Below are 19437 nucleotides of genomic sequence, written 5' to 3'. Positions count from 1 at the left end.
AAGTATTCTATCATATTTAGATATTTATCTAACATGATTTATTCCTCACAAACCGGTGATTTGTGTGAACCATTTATTTTTGGGCAGGGGTGGATCTTTAGAAATTCACACCACACTGTTAGAAATAAAGGTTCTGTGCAGGTACATTTTTCGTTCCTCAAGGTATAAACAGTGTAAATGTTCCCCCAAAGGTACAACAGTGGTTTTAAGGTCTGATTGTGTTCCTTAAATAAGTTTTTCCAGGTGAAAAGTTCGTATTCGTACCTTTTCATAACCGAATGTTTTAAAACAGAACAGTAAAATAAAAGCCTGGAGACGAGACGGGGTGTGTGGAGTCAGTACAGCTTAGAACATATCATTTCAGTGGATTATGGTTCAGTTATGTTCCCTGACTAAAGGTACTGAGATGGACCCTTGAGGGAACCACCCCAGTGACAGTTTAGTACTTTTTTTCTGAGAGTGCAGTTCAAATGTCTAATATGTAAATTCACCTGCTTATTGTACTAAACTTTACGCACATACGGTAGATTTTGTGAGAAAAGGTTTGTGAACCCTTGTTATCTGTGAGTAGCCAGATTTCTACAAGAATGGCTCCTAAAATATGACCTGGTCTTCATATACAGGGGATACAAAATAACAAAAACAGCTCATCAATCTTTCATGTTTATTTACCACTTTATTATAAACTCCTTCCTTATATCTCTACTATGTAGCTGTACAGTTACAAACTGTTGTCCATCTGTTGCTGTACAGTTTATCAGCCCCATCTACTCCATAACCGCTGATCAGAGGACCACTGTTCAGATATCATTGTCCAGGTCCATTCTCAGCACAGCAGTGATGCTAGTGTGGCGAACACTGTGTCCACCGATGTTGCTAGAGTTTTCGCATACATCAGTGTCACTGCTAGACTGAGAGTGGACCACTACCCAAACATATCCAAACAAGAGCAGCTCTATGGTCAGAAACTGATGAAAGGCTAGAGCAGAGGTTCTCAACCCTTTCCACCTCAAGGTCCACCTACAACAGTGACAAATTACATAGCATGTATGCCTGATGGATATCATTTAACATAAAATATCAACAGATTAGGCTAACCTAAGCTTGTGAAGCAACACTGTGTGACAGTGGAATGGATTTAGCCAGTCACAGGAAAGGTCTCACCGCTTCAGAGAACACGGCTGCATATCATTTCTTCTCATTGTCACACAATGTTGCCTCAAAATGTTTTTGAATTTAATGAACAGGTCCAAAAAAAAAATCAAGGACCATTTTATGCAAAAAAATTGAATTTAATATATTTTTTTAGTTGCTCTCATAATGTGTTCAGTAGAGGGTTAATATTGCTTACAATCTGATAACATTTTATACTTCTTTCCTATAATTGAGTCGTTTTTATTTTCCGATTTCTCACTGGCTGATTATGGACCTCTGGTTCCCATTCAGCAGTGGCCCAAGGACCACCAGAGGGTGATTTGTGGCCCGCCTTTGGTCCGCAGCCTAGTGGTTGAGGTTGGCTGACTCAAACTGTGCACCAGTAAGGTGAGGCTACAAGAGAGAGCTTTCTGGCTGAGGAGTCAAAGCTGCTCTCTTACCAGCATTTTTCTACAAACTTTACTGCACATAAGGGTTCTTTGGCTTGTAACAGTAGTAGAATGCTTTTTGGTGCTATATAGAACCCTTTTCAATAAGGTTCTGTATAGAACCATCAACAGCATATTCTCCATCAGTCTGAAGAACTCTTTCACAATGCAAATGAAAGATTTCTGCAGATTGATGGAGAATGTGCTGTAGATGGTTCTGTATAGAACCTTCTTGAAAAGGGTTCCACTATTGTTACAAGCTAAAGAACGCTTTTTTGATACTATATAGAACCCTTTCTGCTAAAAGTGTAAGATGATGGAAAGTCAACTTCCAACTACCCTTCTTCTTCAAGGTCACTATCACAGACATTCGCTTTTTCATTTTTCATTCATTCATTTTATTCATTTTTTACATCAGTGACCTTGATTACTTAAACCTTTTTGGAATAAAATGGACATTTTTAAAATTAAAATTATTTATTTATTTACTTATTTGCTTACATGTCTTAGATGAAGATAATAAAAGATAAAAGGGTTCACAAACTCTTTGCCTCACAACTGAATGTATTTAATTATATGTATCGCTGCTTTCAGGAGAAAACCTCATATTTCCATTTCTGTCATTTTTCAGGTTTTTACATAACTTGAAAATACCTGTTACCCTTTATATTGTGTGTAAATGAACAAATGGACTAAAAGAAATGTCCCAAAATGACTTGGAAAAAAATCTGGTTCCATTGACTTACATTAAAAGTACAGTATGTTTTTTCGTTCTCCTGTAAAGTTACCATAGATACAAGGTTTTCTTCCAACAGCGATACATAACTGTATAAAGTCTCATGCAAAATTTTGCACACCCCTGGTCAGATTCCATGTGTTGCTGATTTTCTAAGTGAAACCCTACTTATTTTTGAGTTTAGCATATTAGGATAAAATAAAACAAACTATAAAAAGTTTGATAAATTCACAGACACATATAAATTCACCGACACATATTAAATTCACCATTAATATGCCTTAATACTTATGATCAAAATGTCTTAATTATAATACGTACATTCAGTCAGAGGTGTTCACTGCAGATTATTAATGCTTTTCCTTTTTGTACCTTTGTCTGTATTTGTCAGGCCTTACCTCAAGTAGATTTTTAAATGTTGTAATGTTACCTTCAGCAGAAGTTATAATGTTGATTAATGTATCTTTCCCTTACAGATTATATGTAGTGCCAAATCAGTTCTTTTACTTGTAGCAATACTGGGACCAGTTTTAGAGAAATATGAAACAATTTCAAAAAGTATTTAAAAGAACCTTACACTGTATATGGCATGTTCTCCTTTATAGAGAAGAACCATTTAAACGTTCAGATGTTTAAATGGTGTCACGTGACCAAAAACCTTGAAGAATCCCACTTTGAAATTAAGCCAAATGAATCTAAAAGCTACAGCAATTCTTTCGAGTGTAAATAGCATGTTTAATAACCTAATCAAACTGACTCTCTGATAATACCGATAACGCTGTATTCTGTATGTGACTGCACACTCCTGGATTTTCACATGTAAAGCAATTTTTGAATTTTTTCAATATCAGTTTAAAAAATAAACAAAAAAAATCATTGGCTAAAATCTACTTATGTCCACCTTTCTATAAAATTCTACAAGAATTTCATCAGTATCTAATTGTGAATAATCAAACTGATGATCATTTGACACAGTCGGGTAAGTTTCAGTTGTTTATTAGAGACTGGAGTTTATTGTTAGAGAGAAGAGTTTAATGATTAATGTGGTTGTGGTTAGTGTGGCTTAAAATACAGATTAACAGTGACTTCACAGTCTGCCATGAAGAGAAGAGTCAGGCTGTTCTTCAGTAGACATGTAGATGGGAAAGCTTCAAACTTCTTCATCATGGAAGAGACAGAAAGACATGAAAATAGAAAACAGACAACTCCATTAAGTTCTGTATGCCTGTCATTTGCTGTACCAAAGATTTGCCATCATTCCTCAGTTATTTCCTATGTTACGCACCAGGGTGTACTAGCTGAAGTTAATGTTTTTACAATTTGTGCTAACATAAAACAGTAGCTGTGTTTATTGTAGAGAAAAAAAAGCCCCCGAAAGGTAACTGTAGTTCTAAAACTCCAGCAATACCTGTCAAACCTTTAAATAACATTTGAATACACTGAGGCAGAACCCTCAGTTACAGTGTGCACTATGTGTTTGTACCTGTAATGAAGGAGCGCTAGAACAGCTACTCAAGAAGGGCATCGAAAGGTGATGATGCAGAGAGCTTTGACCTCACAGCATCTATTGCAGGAATACCTTCTTCACCTGTTGATGAGACTCTTTGATTTGTAAGAATGTAGGAAGTCACTTTCGCATCTACTCAAACTTAACACTTCCTCATTAATTAGTGACTCAAAGGAGCAGTAGGTAAGATATAAGACCTGTCGAATTCATACTCCACACCGTCCTTCTTCCTCCGTCTTCACTCCTCACCTGTTTACTTACCCGTCCAGAAGAAATGTTGCGAGTTCTGCATTAAATTTGATCCCTTTATTTGCCCAGAGCTCCAGTCTTTAGTGGTGGAAAGCAGTGCCAATGCTAACTAATTTTGCTCCTATTTATGTCACTTCTTTGTGGTTTCTTGCCAGAAGTGGTTACTTCTTCATCCTGTCATATTGGACTGACGGCAGACTCGACACAACAGTGACTCACTGGTAGAAAATGGTATTACAAGTCAGGACGGGCCAGGGCTAGCTGGTTAGCATGCTAACTTCAGTAGATATCTCTACTGTGTCTCTACGTCTTTGATATAACATCAAAACTGCTATTTCATCATGTTCTGTTAATAATTTTAGGTAATTTTGGAATGTTTTAAACTAAAAATCTTACAAGTTGCTCCTTTAAGGTCTTGTATCACATTTCTACACAATATTTGTTGCCCCACACACTTTAGCCTCTCTGTGCAGTTTAGTTGAATTCAGTTCACATCTGTTTATATGGTTATATAGAACCATTGAAAAGAACCAAGACTTAAAAGGAAAAATGTCCTGAGAGGACAAAGAAGAACCACTGAAAGGAACCAAGATTCAAAAGGAGAAACTCTCTAAGAACATGAGGAAGAACCACATTTTAGTGCTTGGAATGTACTTCAGCATGAACTGCAAATTATTTGAAATGTATTTCAAATGTATAAAAATACAAGTACATGTTTTAAAAATTTGGTTCAAATCAACCAAAGACATCATACCCTCTCCAGGGCTGCTTGCTGATGGTGGCTGGACATCTGCTGAAGCCTCAGTCCCACCAGCCTCTGCAGCTACAACTGCACCTGCTGAAAAACAAAAGTCATCACATTCTCACCTCCTCCAACTACATCACAACCTCACCAGTGGCCAACTATCATATCATAACATCATATCCTCTACAAAGGTGCTTAAAGGTGGTTAAAATTAGCTGGGCTCTCTTTAAGGCCCACCTATGTATCACTATTGAGCAATAAAGCTCACAGAGGATTTATTACTTTATTTATTGCTTCAAACTGGTTACAGCAAGAAGGGTCTGGGTTCGATTCCCCTGGCCGGGTGACCAGGGTCCTTTCTGTGTGGAGTCTCCCAGTGTCCGCAGAGGTTTACTTCCACAGTCCAAAAACATGCAGTCAGGCCGATTGCTAAATAGCCCCCAGGTATAAATGTGTGTGTCTGCCCTGCGATGGATGGGTGACCTGTCCAGGGTGTTTCATGCCTTCTGCTCAATGAGCATTGGGACTGGCTCCTGTGACCCAGGAGGATAAGTGGCTTAGATTGTGTGTGTTTTGCTTAAAATTATCTTTTATGTACCTTTTATCTTTTAAGTACTGACATAAGAAAACCTTGGGAATAATGAAAAATGCTTAAAGATTAGATCATATTAAGAGTTTCTTTAGAATATAATGGGAAAAAGGACTGGAATTCATTTGTAGTTCGTTTTACATGATAGATGTAGTAATAATAATAATAATAATAATAATAATAATAATAGTAAAGTACAGAAAAGACACATTTTCTAAACCGCTTATCCTTCTGGATCGCGGGGGGTGCTGGATTCTATCCCAGCGGTCATTGGACAGAACGTAGGATACACCCTGGACAGGTCGCCCGTCCATCGCAGGGGACGAGAGCACAGCAGTGACCACTTTTTACCTATAATTTATTCATATTTCAACATTTTTTTCTGTTTGAATTCATTGTTGTTATCAACAATTTTGAACGCTGTTGTAGATGATAATTGTCAGCACAGCGATATGCATCACTGCCGTATAATATCAGCAGATGAGGCTACATAAATTTGTTAACAGAAGTTAAGCAGAATGTTTCTGAAACCTGTTTTTAAACCAGCCACCTGTAAGTGGATGAGTGAAACATCAGGAGAGGCAAAAATTAGACAAATAGACAAAATTAGACAAAGCTGCTTCTTGCGCTGTTGTTGTAGGACTTGTGTTAATATGTTTATTGTTTAAAGAGATTTGAATCTTTTGAGTATCCATTTTTTCACCTATTTTTACAACAAAGTGCCAAAGTGCTAGTGGTAGAGGACCACCAGAGGGTGCTTTGCAGCCCAATTGTGATAGCTGAGAAACCTTGGAGTTAGGTTTTGACATTGAACATCTGGTGGAATGCATCTTGCCTGGTCACTTCTATTACTACAAAACACAGCCAGTGACAATTTCTTACCCCAGGAGTGTCCAATCTTATTGGTGTGACCACAGGCTTTCACTCCAAACAAGCTGAAGCAAACCTAATTCCACTAGTTTAATCAGTTTCTCTCAGGCTTCAAACATTTGATCAAGCGATCTTCTGCTCTGTTGGAATTTTAACCTGCAGCCACACCGGCCATTTGCAGACGAGATTAGACCCCCTGACTTACCTGCTGCATAGATTTCTGGAACAGCCGAAGCAAGTGCTGGGGCACTCGATGATGGAAGCCTGATGCCAGCGATCTTGCTGAGGTCTCCAGCACCCTCCAACAAGGTTTTGTAGGTAGCGATCTCTTTCTCCAGCTGCACTTTCGTGCTAAGCAGCAGCTGGTATTCTCGGGCCTGGTGCAGAGCGTTGTCCCGCACTGAAGCCAGCTCAGCCTCCAGACCACCAGCCAGTCGACTCAGAGCCAGCAGCTGTACCTGCTTTTGCCCCTGAACGTCCACCAGGCGCTGTTCCTGGTAGGTCTTCTGCAGATAGACAGGGAACAAGTGAGTGAGGCTCACATCATAAACATAAGAGCTCCGAGTAAAGGCAGCAAAAGTAAATGCTATCCAAGCACTTAGACTAAGCAGGATCTTGGCCAAGGTATAAAATGCTCTTGCGCAACAGCAGTTGTAAAAGAACTGTCAAATAGCTGACTCAGAAGAATTGGAGTTGGTCCAGAAAGAAGGCTTTCTGCCAAATGCAAAGCCAAACAGACTTGTGTGAAGTATGGAACAGGTTCAGGTCAGGTGTGGCGTGTTACCTGAAGCAGCAGTGCGTCCAGCTCAGTCTGAAGGTTCAGGATCTGACCTCGGCTCGTAGCAATCTCAGTGCTCCCTGCCACCGTGACATCTGTAACTTTTATTATCTCTTTGTCTTTTGAAGCCATCTGAAAACAAACACATTGTACATTTGCATGTGTAGTTTGATTTAATCAGGTAAATGAATCCGACTTCAAGATGTGTCACGTCAGTGAACCAGTTGTGATTGTGAATGACTAAGTATTGGTGTGCTGTTGGATGCTTGTTTACATTTACATTTATGGCATTTGACAGACGCTCTTATCCAGAGCGACTCACAATTTGATCATTTTACACAGGTAGGTGAAGGTAGTGTTAGGAGTCTTGCCCAAGGACTCTTATTGGTATAGTGTAGGGTGCTTACCCAGGCGGGGATTGAACGCCAGTCTACAGTGTAGAAGGCAGAGGTGTTACCCACTACACTATGCCAACCACACACAGCTTCTGTGTATCAGGTGTGACTGTGAATGTCGAATTGCTTCACCAGCAAGTGTGTTTATTTGTGTACGTACCTTTGAGGTGTACCAGCTCTCAATCTCTTTACGGTTTCTCTCCACGACGGTTTCATACTCAGCACGGAGGTCGGCCAGTCTGTTAGAGAGATCCACAGTGTTTTCCACTTGGACATTTACAGTTAGCGTTCCTGTCATCTGCCCACGCAGAGACAACACTTCCTGCAGCACAGAGGTCAAAAGTTAGGAGTCAGGAGTCGCTTTTGTAACTTGCTTTATTAAAATATCAAGTTCGTTTTTGAGTGTCCATCAACATTTTATTGAGCATAAGAAAGCCTGAATGGAAATGCAGAAAAAACACTCAGGCATGCTAGCTGCGGTGGGAACTTTACTAGCAGCAAAATAAATGAGCCAGTTTAAACTTCATTGTCACTGTGATACGGTTGATCGTAACCTTGACACTTTCCATGTCTTACCTGAATGTTGACTTTATTTCAACTATCCACTATTATGTCAGTTAAGCTTTTAGGTGTTTTTGGCAGTGAGCTAGTGTTCCTTTGAATGTACTTTGAATTTGAGGATCCAGATATTCACGACATGTGCCTGGGGGATCCGTAAAAGCAAAACCTGATACTCAGGGTGCAGGGTGCTAATTTCTGAAGCTGAACACAAAATGTCAGCCACTTGATTTAAAGAAAGAAGTCCTTATTGGTAGAGATCTCAATCCAAACTGTCTACTTCTGCACATAAAGTCATCAAACATTAGATATAAATGGTTCACAAACACTGTAGCAGTACTCTGTAGATTATTAGGTTTGAGCTTTTAAGTTTGCTGATGTTTTTTATCTTTACTATGTACATATCAGTTAGAGGTGGGCGGTATGGCAAAAATATAAAATTGCAATACTTCAAGAAATTTTCATGATACACATTATGTCAGGATATTTCCTTTTTCAGACCAGTTGAAACAGAGAAAAAAAAGACAGGAGTGCTACATTTTATAAAATGACTATCAAATACTGTGAATACAATGATTTTTACTCAATGTTTGGCATAATGTATTGCACAAAATCCAACTAAATGAGACTAAGTTTGTTCTTTCTAATTATTTATAATAATCTGGCTGGGCAAAAAGTGGGCAAAATCCACTTGATTCTGTTTTTCTTTATCTTTGTCGGTTTCCCTCTTCCCTTGTCTTTACTCTTCTTCTCTCCTGCGTCATCTCACCTGCTCGTGGGTCCTTTTTAGGGTATCACGATCTTTCACAAGGAGCTGATATTCCTGTGTCAGACCAGCAATCGCCAGATCATATTCTTTCTTCAGAGCCTTCAGGGCAGCTACATCGCTCTCCACCACCTGCCTCATAGCGTGCTCATTCTCATACCTACAAACATCATTTAGGAAAGAGTGATATGACTCATAGTGCTGACTCATTGTTACTGAAACAGGTTTGGTTCTTAAACTCTCCGACGTAAAGTCATGTTGTCTCCAAAATGTCCTGAAACACCAAAAGTCCTCACAGTATCAGACAGAACAAAAACTTTGGCAATAAAAAAATGTTAATTAAGTTTCCTAATAAATCAGTTATGGACCCTTGACTGCACCACGAAGGGCTTGGAAAATGTCCAAGTGTTGCCACAAAAGCTCAGCACTTTACAGTACAATCCAAAAATGTAAAATTTGTCCAAAATTTAAAACATAGACTTACTTGGTTCTGAAATTATCAGCAGCCAGTTTGATGTTATCGATGGTTAACGCGAGGCGTGTGGACTCCCTCAAAATATCTGTAAACTATGGAGAAAGAAAAATCATTCAAGGAACAACGATCATGAGAAAGTTCATGAAACTCTATCTTAAAAACTAGTTCAAAAACATTTTTTTGCTTAAATTTTAAAATTTATTGTTCCACAGTATCTAAATGCAATACCTTTTCTCCAGCTACAGATTTTTAACACTCTTGCTATCACATACAGACAAAAAGAGCATATACACCCACCTGTTCTCGAAGAGGTTGTAGTTGATCCTGATAGGCTTGCATGTCATACGTGACCTGCACCTTGTTGGCCTGGAACCCCCTAAGTTTCTCCTCCAGCTCACGGTTGGCAGTCTCAAGTTTCTTCACCTTGTTCAGGTAGATGGCCAGCCGGTCATTCAGGGTCTGTAGCTCCACTTTTTCATTTGCGGTGAACGGGTGAAGGCCGCCATCTATGGAGGAGCTTTCTCCAGCCCAGAAACCAGCACCACCTCCACCACCTCCAGAAGACAATCCAAAACCAAACCTTCCTCCACCACCACCAGAAGCCAAGCCTAACCCAAACCTTCCACCACCAACTGCTAAGCCTGCCCCAAACCTGCCACCACCAGCACCTAAACCTAAACCTACACCTACACCTAAACCTGACGCTAATCCAAGACCAACATGGCTCTGGACACCACCACCCAACCCCAGGCCCAAAGAGTAGCCATAGCTGGGTCTCACACCACCTCCTCCAGCCCAAAGTGACCCAGACCCAACCGATCCGATACTGGAGTATCTGAAGGAACTCACTGAACTCATAGCTCTGTTCTGAAGAGCAAAAGAAAATGAGACTCTGAGACACCTTCTGTCGTAGCCAGGTGGAGCTTCAGAGGTTGGTGTAAAAGAGAAGACAGAGCAGGTGTGTTTTATAGTCAGGCGGCATATTAGCTGATGCCATTTGGCATAGTTGCCAGCTGCTCGAGGGATGCCTGCATGGCACAGGGCAAGAGCCGGAGGTTCCCACACTTCACATTACCACAGTTTTTTCTTTTCATTGTATCAGCAATGAAAATTCTACTTACTCTCAGTATTATTTAACCCCTTTAACACTAGGCTTATTGATTAGCTAATAATCTTAAGTCTTATTATCCCATCACCACTTTGAATTATTCCATAATATTGTGAAACAAGTTTTGTAGCTATGAGAGCGAGGAACTGAAGTGGACCCATTTACGGACCCAGAATTAAAGACATTAAACAAACATGGATGATTCCAGAGCTGATCTTTGGGAGAGACAGAGTGTAGCATGGTTAAAGGCCATGCCTGTGGCTCACCAACAGACCTTTGATCCACAGCACTGAGTGTGGGAAACCTCCAAATGCAAAATCTGTGGGGAAGCAAAGGCAAAAAACAAAGAGCAAATACGACTGTTCCACAGCCATACAAAGTACAAATGAATTATGCAGCACAGTTGCTGTCACGGTTCATACACATGCAAAGTGAAACCCAGCAAGTTTTTTTTAGAAAAGTACTGAGCATGTCTGAAACTCTGTCATCCCAGGGGTGTAATCTAAGTGGGCAGATAGAGGGACGTACCCCCCCCCCTCCGACTGTGAACAAGAGTTATTAGGTATTAGATTAAATTATTACTAATAAAGGAAAACAGAAAATGCATTCAGTGGGTCTTATTGAATAAAAAGTGTTTGTTAATGACACCTTTAGAGGGCGGCGCTGAGCGACGTTTGTTTATTTGATGTTTGTTAATGACGCCTTTAGAGGGCGGCGCTGAGCGCTGTTTGTTTATTTGATGTTTGTTAATGACGCCTTTAGAGGGCGGTGCTGAGCGACGTTTGTTTATTTGATGTTTGTTAATGACGCCTTTAGAGGGCAGCGCTGAGCGACGTTTGTTTATTTAATGTTTGGTAATGACACCTTTAGAGGGCGGCGCTGAGCGACGTTTGTTTATTCGATGTTTGTTAATGACGCCTTTAGAGGGCGGCGCTGAGCAACGTTGTTTATTTAATGTTTGGTAATGACACCTTTAGAGGGCGGCGCTGAGCGACGTTTGTTTATTTAATGTTTGGTAATGACACCTTTAGAGGGCGGCGCTGAGCAACGTTTGTTTATTCGATGGTTGTTGATGACTCCTTTAGAGGGCGGCGCTGAGCGACGTTTGTTTATTCGATGTTTGCTAATGACGCCTTTAGAGGGCGGCGCTGAGCAACGTTTGTTTATTCGATGGTTGTTAATGACACCTTTAGAGGGCGGCGCTGAGCGACATTTGTTTATTTGATGTTTGTTGATGATGCCTTTAGAGGGCAGCGCTGAGTGACATTTGTTTATTTGATGTTTGTTAATGACGCCTTTAGAGGGCGGCGCTGAGCAACTGTGTATTCGATGTTCGTTAATGACGCCTTTAGATGGTGGCGCTGAGCAACGTTTGTTTATTTGCTGTTCGTTAATGACGCCTTTAGAGGGCGGCGCTGAGCGACTTTTGTTTATTTGATGTTCGTTAATGACGCCTTTAGAGGGCGGTAATGCATTACTTACTAAGTTAGCTAAAGTTAGCTCATAAATTATTAGCTAATGCAAATTTCATCAGCATGTCATTAGTATGTAGTACCGTCACATTTCAATCCCCAAAGTAATAAATTCACAGTAGGGACCAGAAGAGCGTGACTGTACCAGTGTGAACCAGCTTATCTGTCAGTGTTGGTTTTTTTCCCTTCCAAATTCAACCTGTCAGCAAATGAGCGAAGCTTTTTAAATGTGCCAACATCCCCAGAGGCTGAGATTAAAAAGCATAATTCCAACAAATTCTTTCTAAGCCTCACTTTACATTTATTACCTTACATTTCAGAGTCTTTAAATAACATTATTAGGTTGCAGTGATAGAGACGCCAGAATTGTGTTGTGGAAAATGGTTTTATTGACCGTTTTATTAACATTAGCCAGACCGAATAAAAACTCAGTAACCTATGTTCTCTGATTTTATCAGTCATGCGGAGATACAAACACACACACACACTCATACATACGAAGGATAACAGACACTGTTGCACTGAGACAGAGAGGAAAAGAGAGAGAATTACGTCCAGTAAATGCAGGTGTAGGTAGATTAAGTGGTTTCCAGCCATAACCATATTTCTCTTTATCAGCAACTCAGCAACATTAGCATGACCTGACAGTTGGGTCATATGCTAATGCTAATGCTAACATGGCTAACAATGTCTGGACACTAGCAGGGCATTAAACCCAGGAGTTAGCATAACTGTGCTCATGCTAAGTGGCAGTTTTATGCCCTGATGGCTTCCAGTTGTGGAAAAAATGCTAATGTGACCACCAAAGAATGGAAACTAGCACGAAAGCCAACTGCTAACATCAATTTAGTTCGCCGTATTACAATTTTACTAAACTATAACATGGTTTAGTAAAATAACTACAATATTAAACTGTGACATGGCCTAAGTTGCATATATGCTAATTCCTAAACCTGCTGATGCAGATTGAGTGTCCAAGTGTAAATGAAAGACTGCATGCTAACGTAGTTAGCCTAAATCATGCTAACTGGTCCCCATTCACTTTTCATCCATTGTCAGCTACATTATCATTATCATTTTGTGATGAAGCATTTCAATAATCTTTCCAATGATCTAGACAAGAAGCACCCATGAAAGAGGGGCTATTGCAAGATGAATGAGTATCCCTTAGCCTAGTTTAAAGGGGAATTCTGCCAATCTTTAAAAAATTCTACAAAATTCCATCACTGCCATGTAAACAGAGTGATTCAGAGTGGCTCGGTGTGAAACAGTTGACTGTAGAGACTCAGATTTCTTTACAGTGTTGGTGCCGTGACTACAACGCCAATACAGCCATTTTATTTACCATCCAAAACCAGAAAAAGTTTTCTTTGGGGATTATTTAGCCTTGCAACGTCCTGCATGTATCCCTCCACCATGAATGGATTAAAGTAAAAGGATTAACAAGACAATTTAGGCCAAAACTTGATCATAAAAACTATCACAAAACAGTGTCTCAGACATCAGTCAGTGAATTCATAACCATTTACTGTAGTAACTTTCTGTGAGGGAGCTTTTAGAGGTGGACGTCTGGTTCCTATCACCACCACTGTGAACAGTTCTGATTTGGTAAGTTTCTCTAGAACAGATCATTTCACACCAAACCACTCTGAATGACTCTGTTTACGTCTGAAATATTTAATTATGCAGAAATTTTGAGAAATTAGCACAATTCTCTGCTAACATTACCTCTCCAGATGCAGATTTAGAGATGTTTCCAGATGTGACAAGACATATGAAGGGCAAATGTACCAGGGAGCATTCGGGTTCAGACCTCATGCAGTCCACGTCATACACACACAGCATTACCAGGAAACCATTATTCAAGAGCAGAACAGGCATTTCAAAGTGGGTCACAGCATTTCAGCTTTTGGTAGACGGGAAGATGTGAAGGTTTCATCTCTTTCTCTTTTATCTGTCTGTTTTGGAGCTTTCAGAGAGAGCTGGAGCCGGGAAATGGAAAAAGGGGCTTTGATGGTACATAGTGTATGTAAAAATGTGCACACAGGGCTCTTCATTTGTGTCTGTCTGAAATATTATCAGTGTTGGAGCAGCAGTAGCTCCAGGTCTGAGAACAAATGTTCAGGATATGCAGTCAGTCACACATACATACAGCTCGGGTTTCTCATGACGATACAAACAGAATAAATTATATGGTTGCAAATGTACATCCGTCGCTATGGAGATGTTCTAAGAGTGTTCTGTTCCAGCGTTCTAATTCTAGAACTGTTGTAGACTTTGCAGGTTCTTAAAAATACTACATACTAAACTTGGCGTGTTACGACGTTTGAATGTATAAAAGTGCTCACAAGAGGATAAAAAAAAGGTCCAGTACATTGAAAAGTTTACACTCTTGCGTCTATTCCAGGGGCTAGAAAAGTGCAGTCAAACAAAACGAGAAGTTTACAGACATTTTCAACAAGCATGAAACGGCCACCGTCCAGAGCCGGGATTCATAAAGCATTTCAGAACAGGAGCACTGACTGAAGGCCTATTCGGATAGGATTAGTTTACCGTGAGGAGCCGGGATACCGCCAGTTTACCACAGGACGTCTGTAATGTTCATAAGTGATTCTAATGCCATAAGAAATCTCAGTGTAAAATGGAAAAGTGCGTTTCCTGAAGAAAATGCAGAGTGATTGTGCAGCGTAAGCAGTTCCCAGGTGGTTGCTAGGGTGTTGCCGGACAGTTAGCAGTTGTTAGGGTGTTGCTGAATAGTCACTATGGTATTTGAACAAAGGTGTTGATAGGTGGTTGCTATGGTATCCCAGATGGTTACTGGGGTGTTGCTAGGTGGTTGCTAGGGTGTTGCTAGGTGGTTGCTATTGCATCCCAGGTGGTTGCTAGGGTGTTGCTAGGTGGGTTGCTGGGTTGTAGCTAGGTGGTCACTATGCTATCCCAGCTGTTTGCTGGGGTGTTGCTAGTTGGTTGCTAGGTGGTTGGTAGGGTGTTGCTAGGTTGTTGCTATGGTATCCCAGGTGTTTGCTAGGGTGTTGCTAGGTGGTTGGCAGGGTGTTGCTAGGTTGTTGCTATGGTATCCCAGGTGTTTGCTAGGGTGTTGCTAGGTGGTTGGTAGGGTGTGGCTATGTGGTTGCTATGGTATCCCATGTGGTTGCTGGGGTATTGCTAGTTGGTTGCTGGGTGGTTGTTAGGTGTCGCTAGGTGGTTGCTATGGCATTCCAGGTGGTTGCTAGGGTTTGCTAGGCAGGTTGCTGGGGTGTTGCTAGGTGGTCACTATGCTATCCCAGGTGGTTGCTGGGGTGTTGCTAGTTGGTTGCTAGGTGGTTGGTAGGTGTTGCTATGGCATCCCAGGTGGTTGGTAGGGTGTTGCTAGTTGGTTGCTAAGTGGTTGTTGGGTGTTGCAAAGTGGTTGCTATGGCATCCCAGGTGGTTGCTAGGGTGTTGCTAGGTGGTTGCTGGGGTGTTGCTAGGCGATTGCACCGGAATTGTTACTGAAGTGGCGTATTCGGACAGGACTGAAATCACCGAGAATCGCTGGCAAAATGACATTACCCACCTCCTCATGTAAAACTAATCCAGTTAGAATAGGGCTCAAAAGCATTTTTCCACTGCACACTCAAAAACAAGCACTAACCAAAGCATGAATCAACAGAACTAACTTTTAGTTAGTTCAACATCATTTCCTCCATTTGTCAGATGGCTGGAACAATCGCCATAACTGCGATTGAAGACAAGTTAATTGCACATGCTAATAACATTAGCAGCACCTTCCTGACTAGCTTATATCACCTTCACAAATTGTTTATAAAGAAATAATTCCAAAAAATAGCAATCGATGTGTCTACGATGTGTGAACATACAGGTCTAGTTTATGTTCTAGTGCACTTATTGGTGATGTTATAGTGCTTACTGACTTTATCCTCACCTAGAAGAGTAAATAATTTGCTAACTTTTCATTTGCTTCAGATGCAAGTGTTACCAAATAGAGAGGACAATGGGTACCATTAGGTCCTGTGGGTACCAATCTTGTACAGGTTCCATAACCCATAAAACGGGAACCTTCGGCATTGAACTGGTAGCTAATTGAAAAAGCACAGTTCTGCAGTGGAAAAACACTCAAACAGAACTACGAGAAACCAAGAAATCTGATTCGACATCAGCTCATCTGAACCTAAAACCATCTAATCATTCATATAGATTTTATAATCCTTTGTTCAATCAGCAGTTTGTTGCAAATGCATCTAACCAATTAGAATTTAGATCTTCAACCCTGGAACCAATCCACAGGTAAATCTTAAAAGCCTACGGCCAATCAACAGCTGGATTTAAGGCCAAAGGTGAGTAATGTTCTCACTAAAAAACGAAAGAACTTTTTGTGTTAGTGTGCCAAGTTTTAGGAAAGGTCTATCAATGTTTTTATGTACAACTCAGGGGAGAATATATGCTTAGGAAATGTTCAGGAAAGATATCTGAGTAAGTGTTCACACTCTTTTTTGATGTGTCTTGCTTTTTTCTGGTGCTTTGCTTCTTCTATTTACATGCAACTAGTGTAGACTCTTCCCACAGAGGCTGGTCTACTTGGGCGGGTTTTGAGAGTTGGTAACAGTTTTTTGAAACGATGGTTGTACTGTGTTTTGGGAAGATCGCTTCATGATTGGGATGCTGTTAAATGAATATTCCATCAAAACATGAAGGAAAAGCTGCAGTAGAAGAAATTAGCTAAACATTTCTAAAGAAAGCTGCATTAAAAGAAACCGGAAATCATGCTAATTGGTCCCCACTACCTTTCAACCGTTCTAAACTGCATTCTGGGGCATTCCAATAATGTAGACGTGGTCAGACAAGGAGCGTCCAGAAAAGAGCCGGATTCTTCTTGGATATCCTAAAAAGATCAAGTATGCTGAGACCTAGCTTCCTTTCGTGAAGATACTGGCTCCTGTGTTGAGATGAAGTTCCTTCTTTTGGAGCGCCAACGTTTTAGGGGGTGTGGTTCCTTCTATTTGGGCGTGGCTGCTTTTTTTGGTGTGCTTTGTTTCTTGGACTGCCACAAGTGGGCGGGGATAGTGAAGGCATCCACGCTCATGCTCACGGTGCGAGAAGGCAGCGCGCTGAACTGCTTCCTGTCCGAGCTGTATTTGTAAATGGCCTGCACGGCGGAACAGGAAATGGTACGCGGGCCGACACCACACAGCCGCTGCAGCTCGTCCGACTGGCCATCCAGGGTGTAGATGGCACGGAACTGACAGTTGGAGTCACGAAGGAGGATCAGGAAGTGGTTGGCTGAGCTTTTTTCCATCTCCTAGGAAACAGGAATGGGGCGGGGTGAAAGAAGAGGGAAAAAATTGTGATGTGACAGCTTTATTTGAGAGAGACTGTGAACAATGACATGATGGAATATGCTGTTTGTTATGGTCAGGTGTGAAATTAGGCCTCCTGTCCAGGCCAGGGGTGCTCAAATTCCTCTCCAGAGCTCTCATTTGCCCCTGTTTTGAGTTTTGTCTGTTGTCTCACTTGGTTTGAGTTAACCCTGATTTACCTAGCCTTACATAGCCAACCTTTGTGTCTTATTGGTTGTATTCTTATAAAGGTCCTTCGACATTGTGTTTTATTCTGATGACAATAAATGAATTCAGGCTGGTGTACAAGTGACGACATCTCGCACATCAAAGACATATTTTCAGGTGGTGAAAACGTGACAATGTTTATCTGTGTTTGTTTTCTGCAAACTTTTGCCAGGGACATGAACTCTCTGACCAATCACGGTCATCTCTAGTGTTGGCATGGTGACAACCAAGATGATCAATTGATGAGTTCATGCAATTAGAACTTTTTCTCAAACATCAAAAGGCTCAGAATCTCCAAAAGCAGCTAAAACTGAGAGAAAGAGCTTGGGTTTCTTTTCTCGGTGTGTGATGGCCTTAACTCTGATTGCGCCTGTTAAACCTGTCTACAGAGATCATTTTGTGCCAGAAGTTTCAAATGAAATAAAATCAGCAAGCAAAATGTTACATATCAGAATCTCCAAAATATGTTGTAAATAAAAATAATGAGTTACATGAAATTTTTTCAAAAAGATTACTACTCATTTTCACTCATTTTTAAAATAAATGTATTGCTCTTTTGCCAGTCTTTGTTTCACTTTGCTGCTAATTTTTTTGCTTCTGGAAAGATTCTTTGGCTTCTGAAACTTTCTTTTGGCACATTTTCACTGGGGTCAGATCTTACAGGAGGGAGTTCACCTGCAGTCTCGATTGGTCAACTGATTTGGCGTCTTCCTGATAAGAAACCATCCAGAATATTGCTTATAATGTTGGAGATGCCTGCACAATCCTCTCAGCAATACTATACTCAATACTTTGTGTTCCACGGATCAGAGCTCATGGAGTGGCCGTGGCTATGTGTCTGCATACCTGTCACTCCAAATCAGTAGCAGTAAGTTAAACTCAATTCTCATTACATGTATTTTCAATACATTTTGGACTTTTTGATACTTATCATTTTACATGTAGATTTTATAATTTTATTTCAAACTTTTGGCACAAAATTAACTCCAAGTTGTCACCCTAGAAATTGCTCCCAGTTGGTCAGTGCTACGTGGCTGCTGTTCGTAATTTATTTAAAGTTGAAACCAACTTTTGTTGCCATGTTCTGAGCAAGTTCTCACTCTTTGTGGTCCCTCAAACCCTCCTGTGCTCTTCCACTTGAAATGGAATGAAATTTCAGATAATGACCTCGCAGTGGACACACACTGTTAGTCCTGGTCCCAAAGATCTAGCACAATGCAGTTTATCTCCAACCCTGATCGAACACCTGATTTAGGTAATGAAGACCTTCAGAAGCATCTGAATATTACAGCTAGGTGTGTTGGATCTGAACTATCCAGGGTGGAAGATCTCCAGGACCAAGACTAGAAATGATTTGCAAATAAATGATAAATTCTGCAAAATTTAGATGATAATTTTTAAACTCCCTTCTCCGACAGAGAGTCAAGATGAGAGATTTTCTATTTTGTATGGTAAAAACAGAACTGTTCGCTGTTCCAATTTATTTCCTCAAACTGTGTGCAGGTTTAAACATCATCCTGTACATGATAAATGTACAGATACTGTTAAGTTTTTACAGTAAATAGACATTGTTTTTTTTTTGGGGGGGGGGTGTATTTCCTCTATTTTGCCCAACAGCCTGATCTCTAGAGCACTGCTACTAACTGACTATTAGCTGGAGCTCACTTTCCACTACTGTCCTCAAAAATAACATCAATAAAATTCCCTTTAGGATGGTTTCTCTGAGTCTGAGTCATCATCATCTCGCTTCTCAGTAGATCAGATCAGATAAGGTGGATGTGAGTGTGTGGGTGGATGTGAGGTGAGGAGGAATCAGAGCCTGTGGCTGTATGTATGTGCAGGGGTTGCTGTACCTCAATAATCTTGTTCTTCTGACTCTCGTTGACCTTTCCTGCGAGGCAGCAGCGTGAGAGGGCGTTGTGGATGATGAATTTGTTGGATTTAAAACTCGGCTCCTTGAACAGTTTGGGCCCTGAACACACATGCACAGTGTAGGTGCAACAAATTGATTACATTATGTGTTATCAACACATTGATAATGT

General features: G+C 40.7%; 2 protein-coding genes across 2 annotated transcripts in view; both read right to left on the bottom strand.

Moving 5' to 3' along the window:
* Positions 1-3299: 3299 nt before the first annotated feature.
* wu:fk65c09 (keratin, type I cytoskeletal 19) lies at positions 3300-10208 on the bottom strand. Its single transcript, XM_036557803.1, has 9 exons — positions 9549-10208; positions 9261-9343; positions 8780-8936; positions 7613-7774; positions 7064-7189; positions 6485-6785; positions 4830-4913; positions 3803-3907; positions 3300-3477 (listed from the first exon to the last, which is right to left on the bottom strand). The coding sequence occupies exons 1-8, from the start codon at positions 10107-10109 to the stop codon at positions 3828-3830; spliced, it is 1554 nt and encodes a 517-aa protein (XP_036413696.1). The 5' UTR covers positions 10110-10208; the 3' UTR covers positions 3300-3477; positions 3803-3827.
* Positions 10209-15284: 5076 nt separating this feature from the next.
* LOC118797699 (calmodulin-regulated spectrin-associated protein 3) overlaps positions 15285-19437 on the bottom strand; it is a 38528-nt gene continuing 34375 nt past the window's right edge. The window contains 2 exon segments of the mRNA XM_036556969.1: positions 15285-17130; positions 19249-19367. Coding sequence (XP_036412862.1) covers positions 16828-17130; positions 19249-19367 — 422 coding nt within the window. The 3' untranslated portion in view covers positions 15285-16827.

The sequence above is a fragment of the Colossoma macropomum genome, unplaced genomic scaffold (genome assembly GCF_904425465.1).
Source record: "Colossoma macropomum unplaced genomic scaffold, Colossoma_macropomum, whole genome shotgun sequence".
Classification (NCBI taxonomy): Eukaryota; Metazoa; Chordata; class Actinopteri; order Characiformes; family Serrasalmidae; genus Colossoma; species Colossoma macropomum.
The sequence above is the reverse complement of the archived record's forward strand: the minus strand, read 5'-3'. Positions and strand labels throughout refer to the sequence as shown.

What these genes read in the sequence shown, in the direction of transcription:
- wu:fk65c09 (XM_036557803.1), bottom strand. Translation starts at nt 10,109, where the DNA reads ATGAGTTCAGTGAGTTCCTTCAGATACTCCAGTATCGGATCGGTTGGG. An exon ending in TAAAAAGGACCCACGAGCAG is followed by an intron (nt 7,775 to 8,779) that starts GTGAGATGACGC and finishes TCTGTGCTGCAG; the next exon opens with GAAGTGTTGTCTCTGCGTGG. An exon ending in AGAGCTGGTACACCTCAAAG is followed by an intron (nt 7,190 to 7,612) that starts GTACGTACACAA and finishes GTTTGTTTTCAG; the next exon opens with ATGGCTTCAAAAGACAAAGA.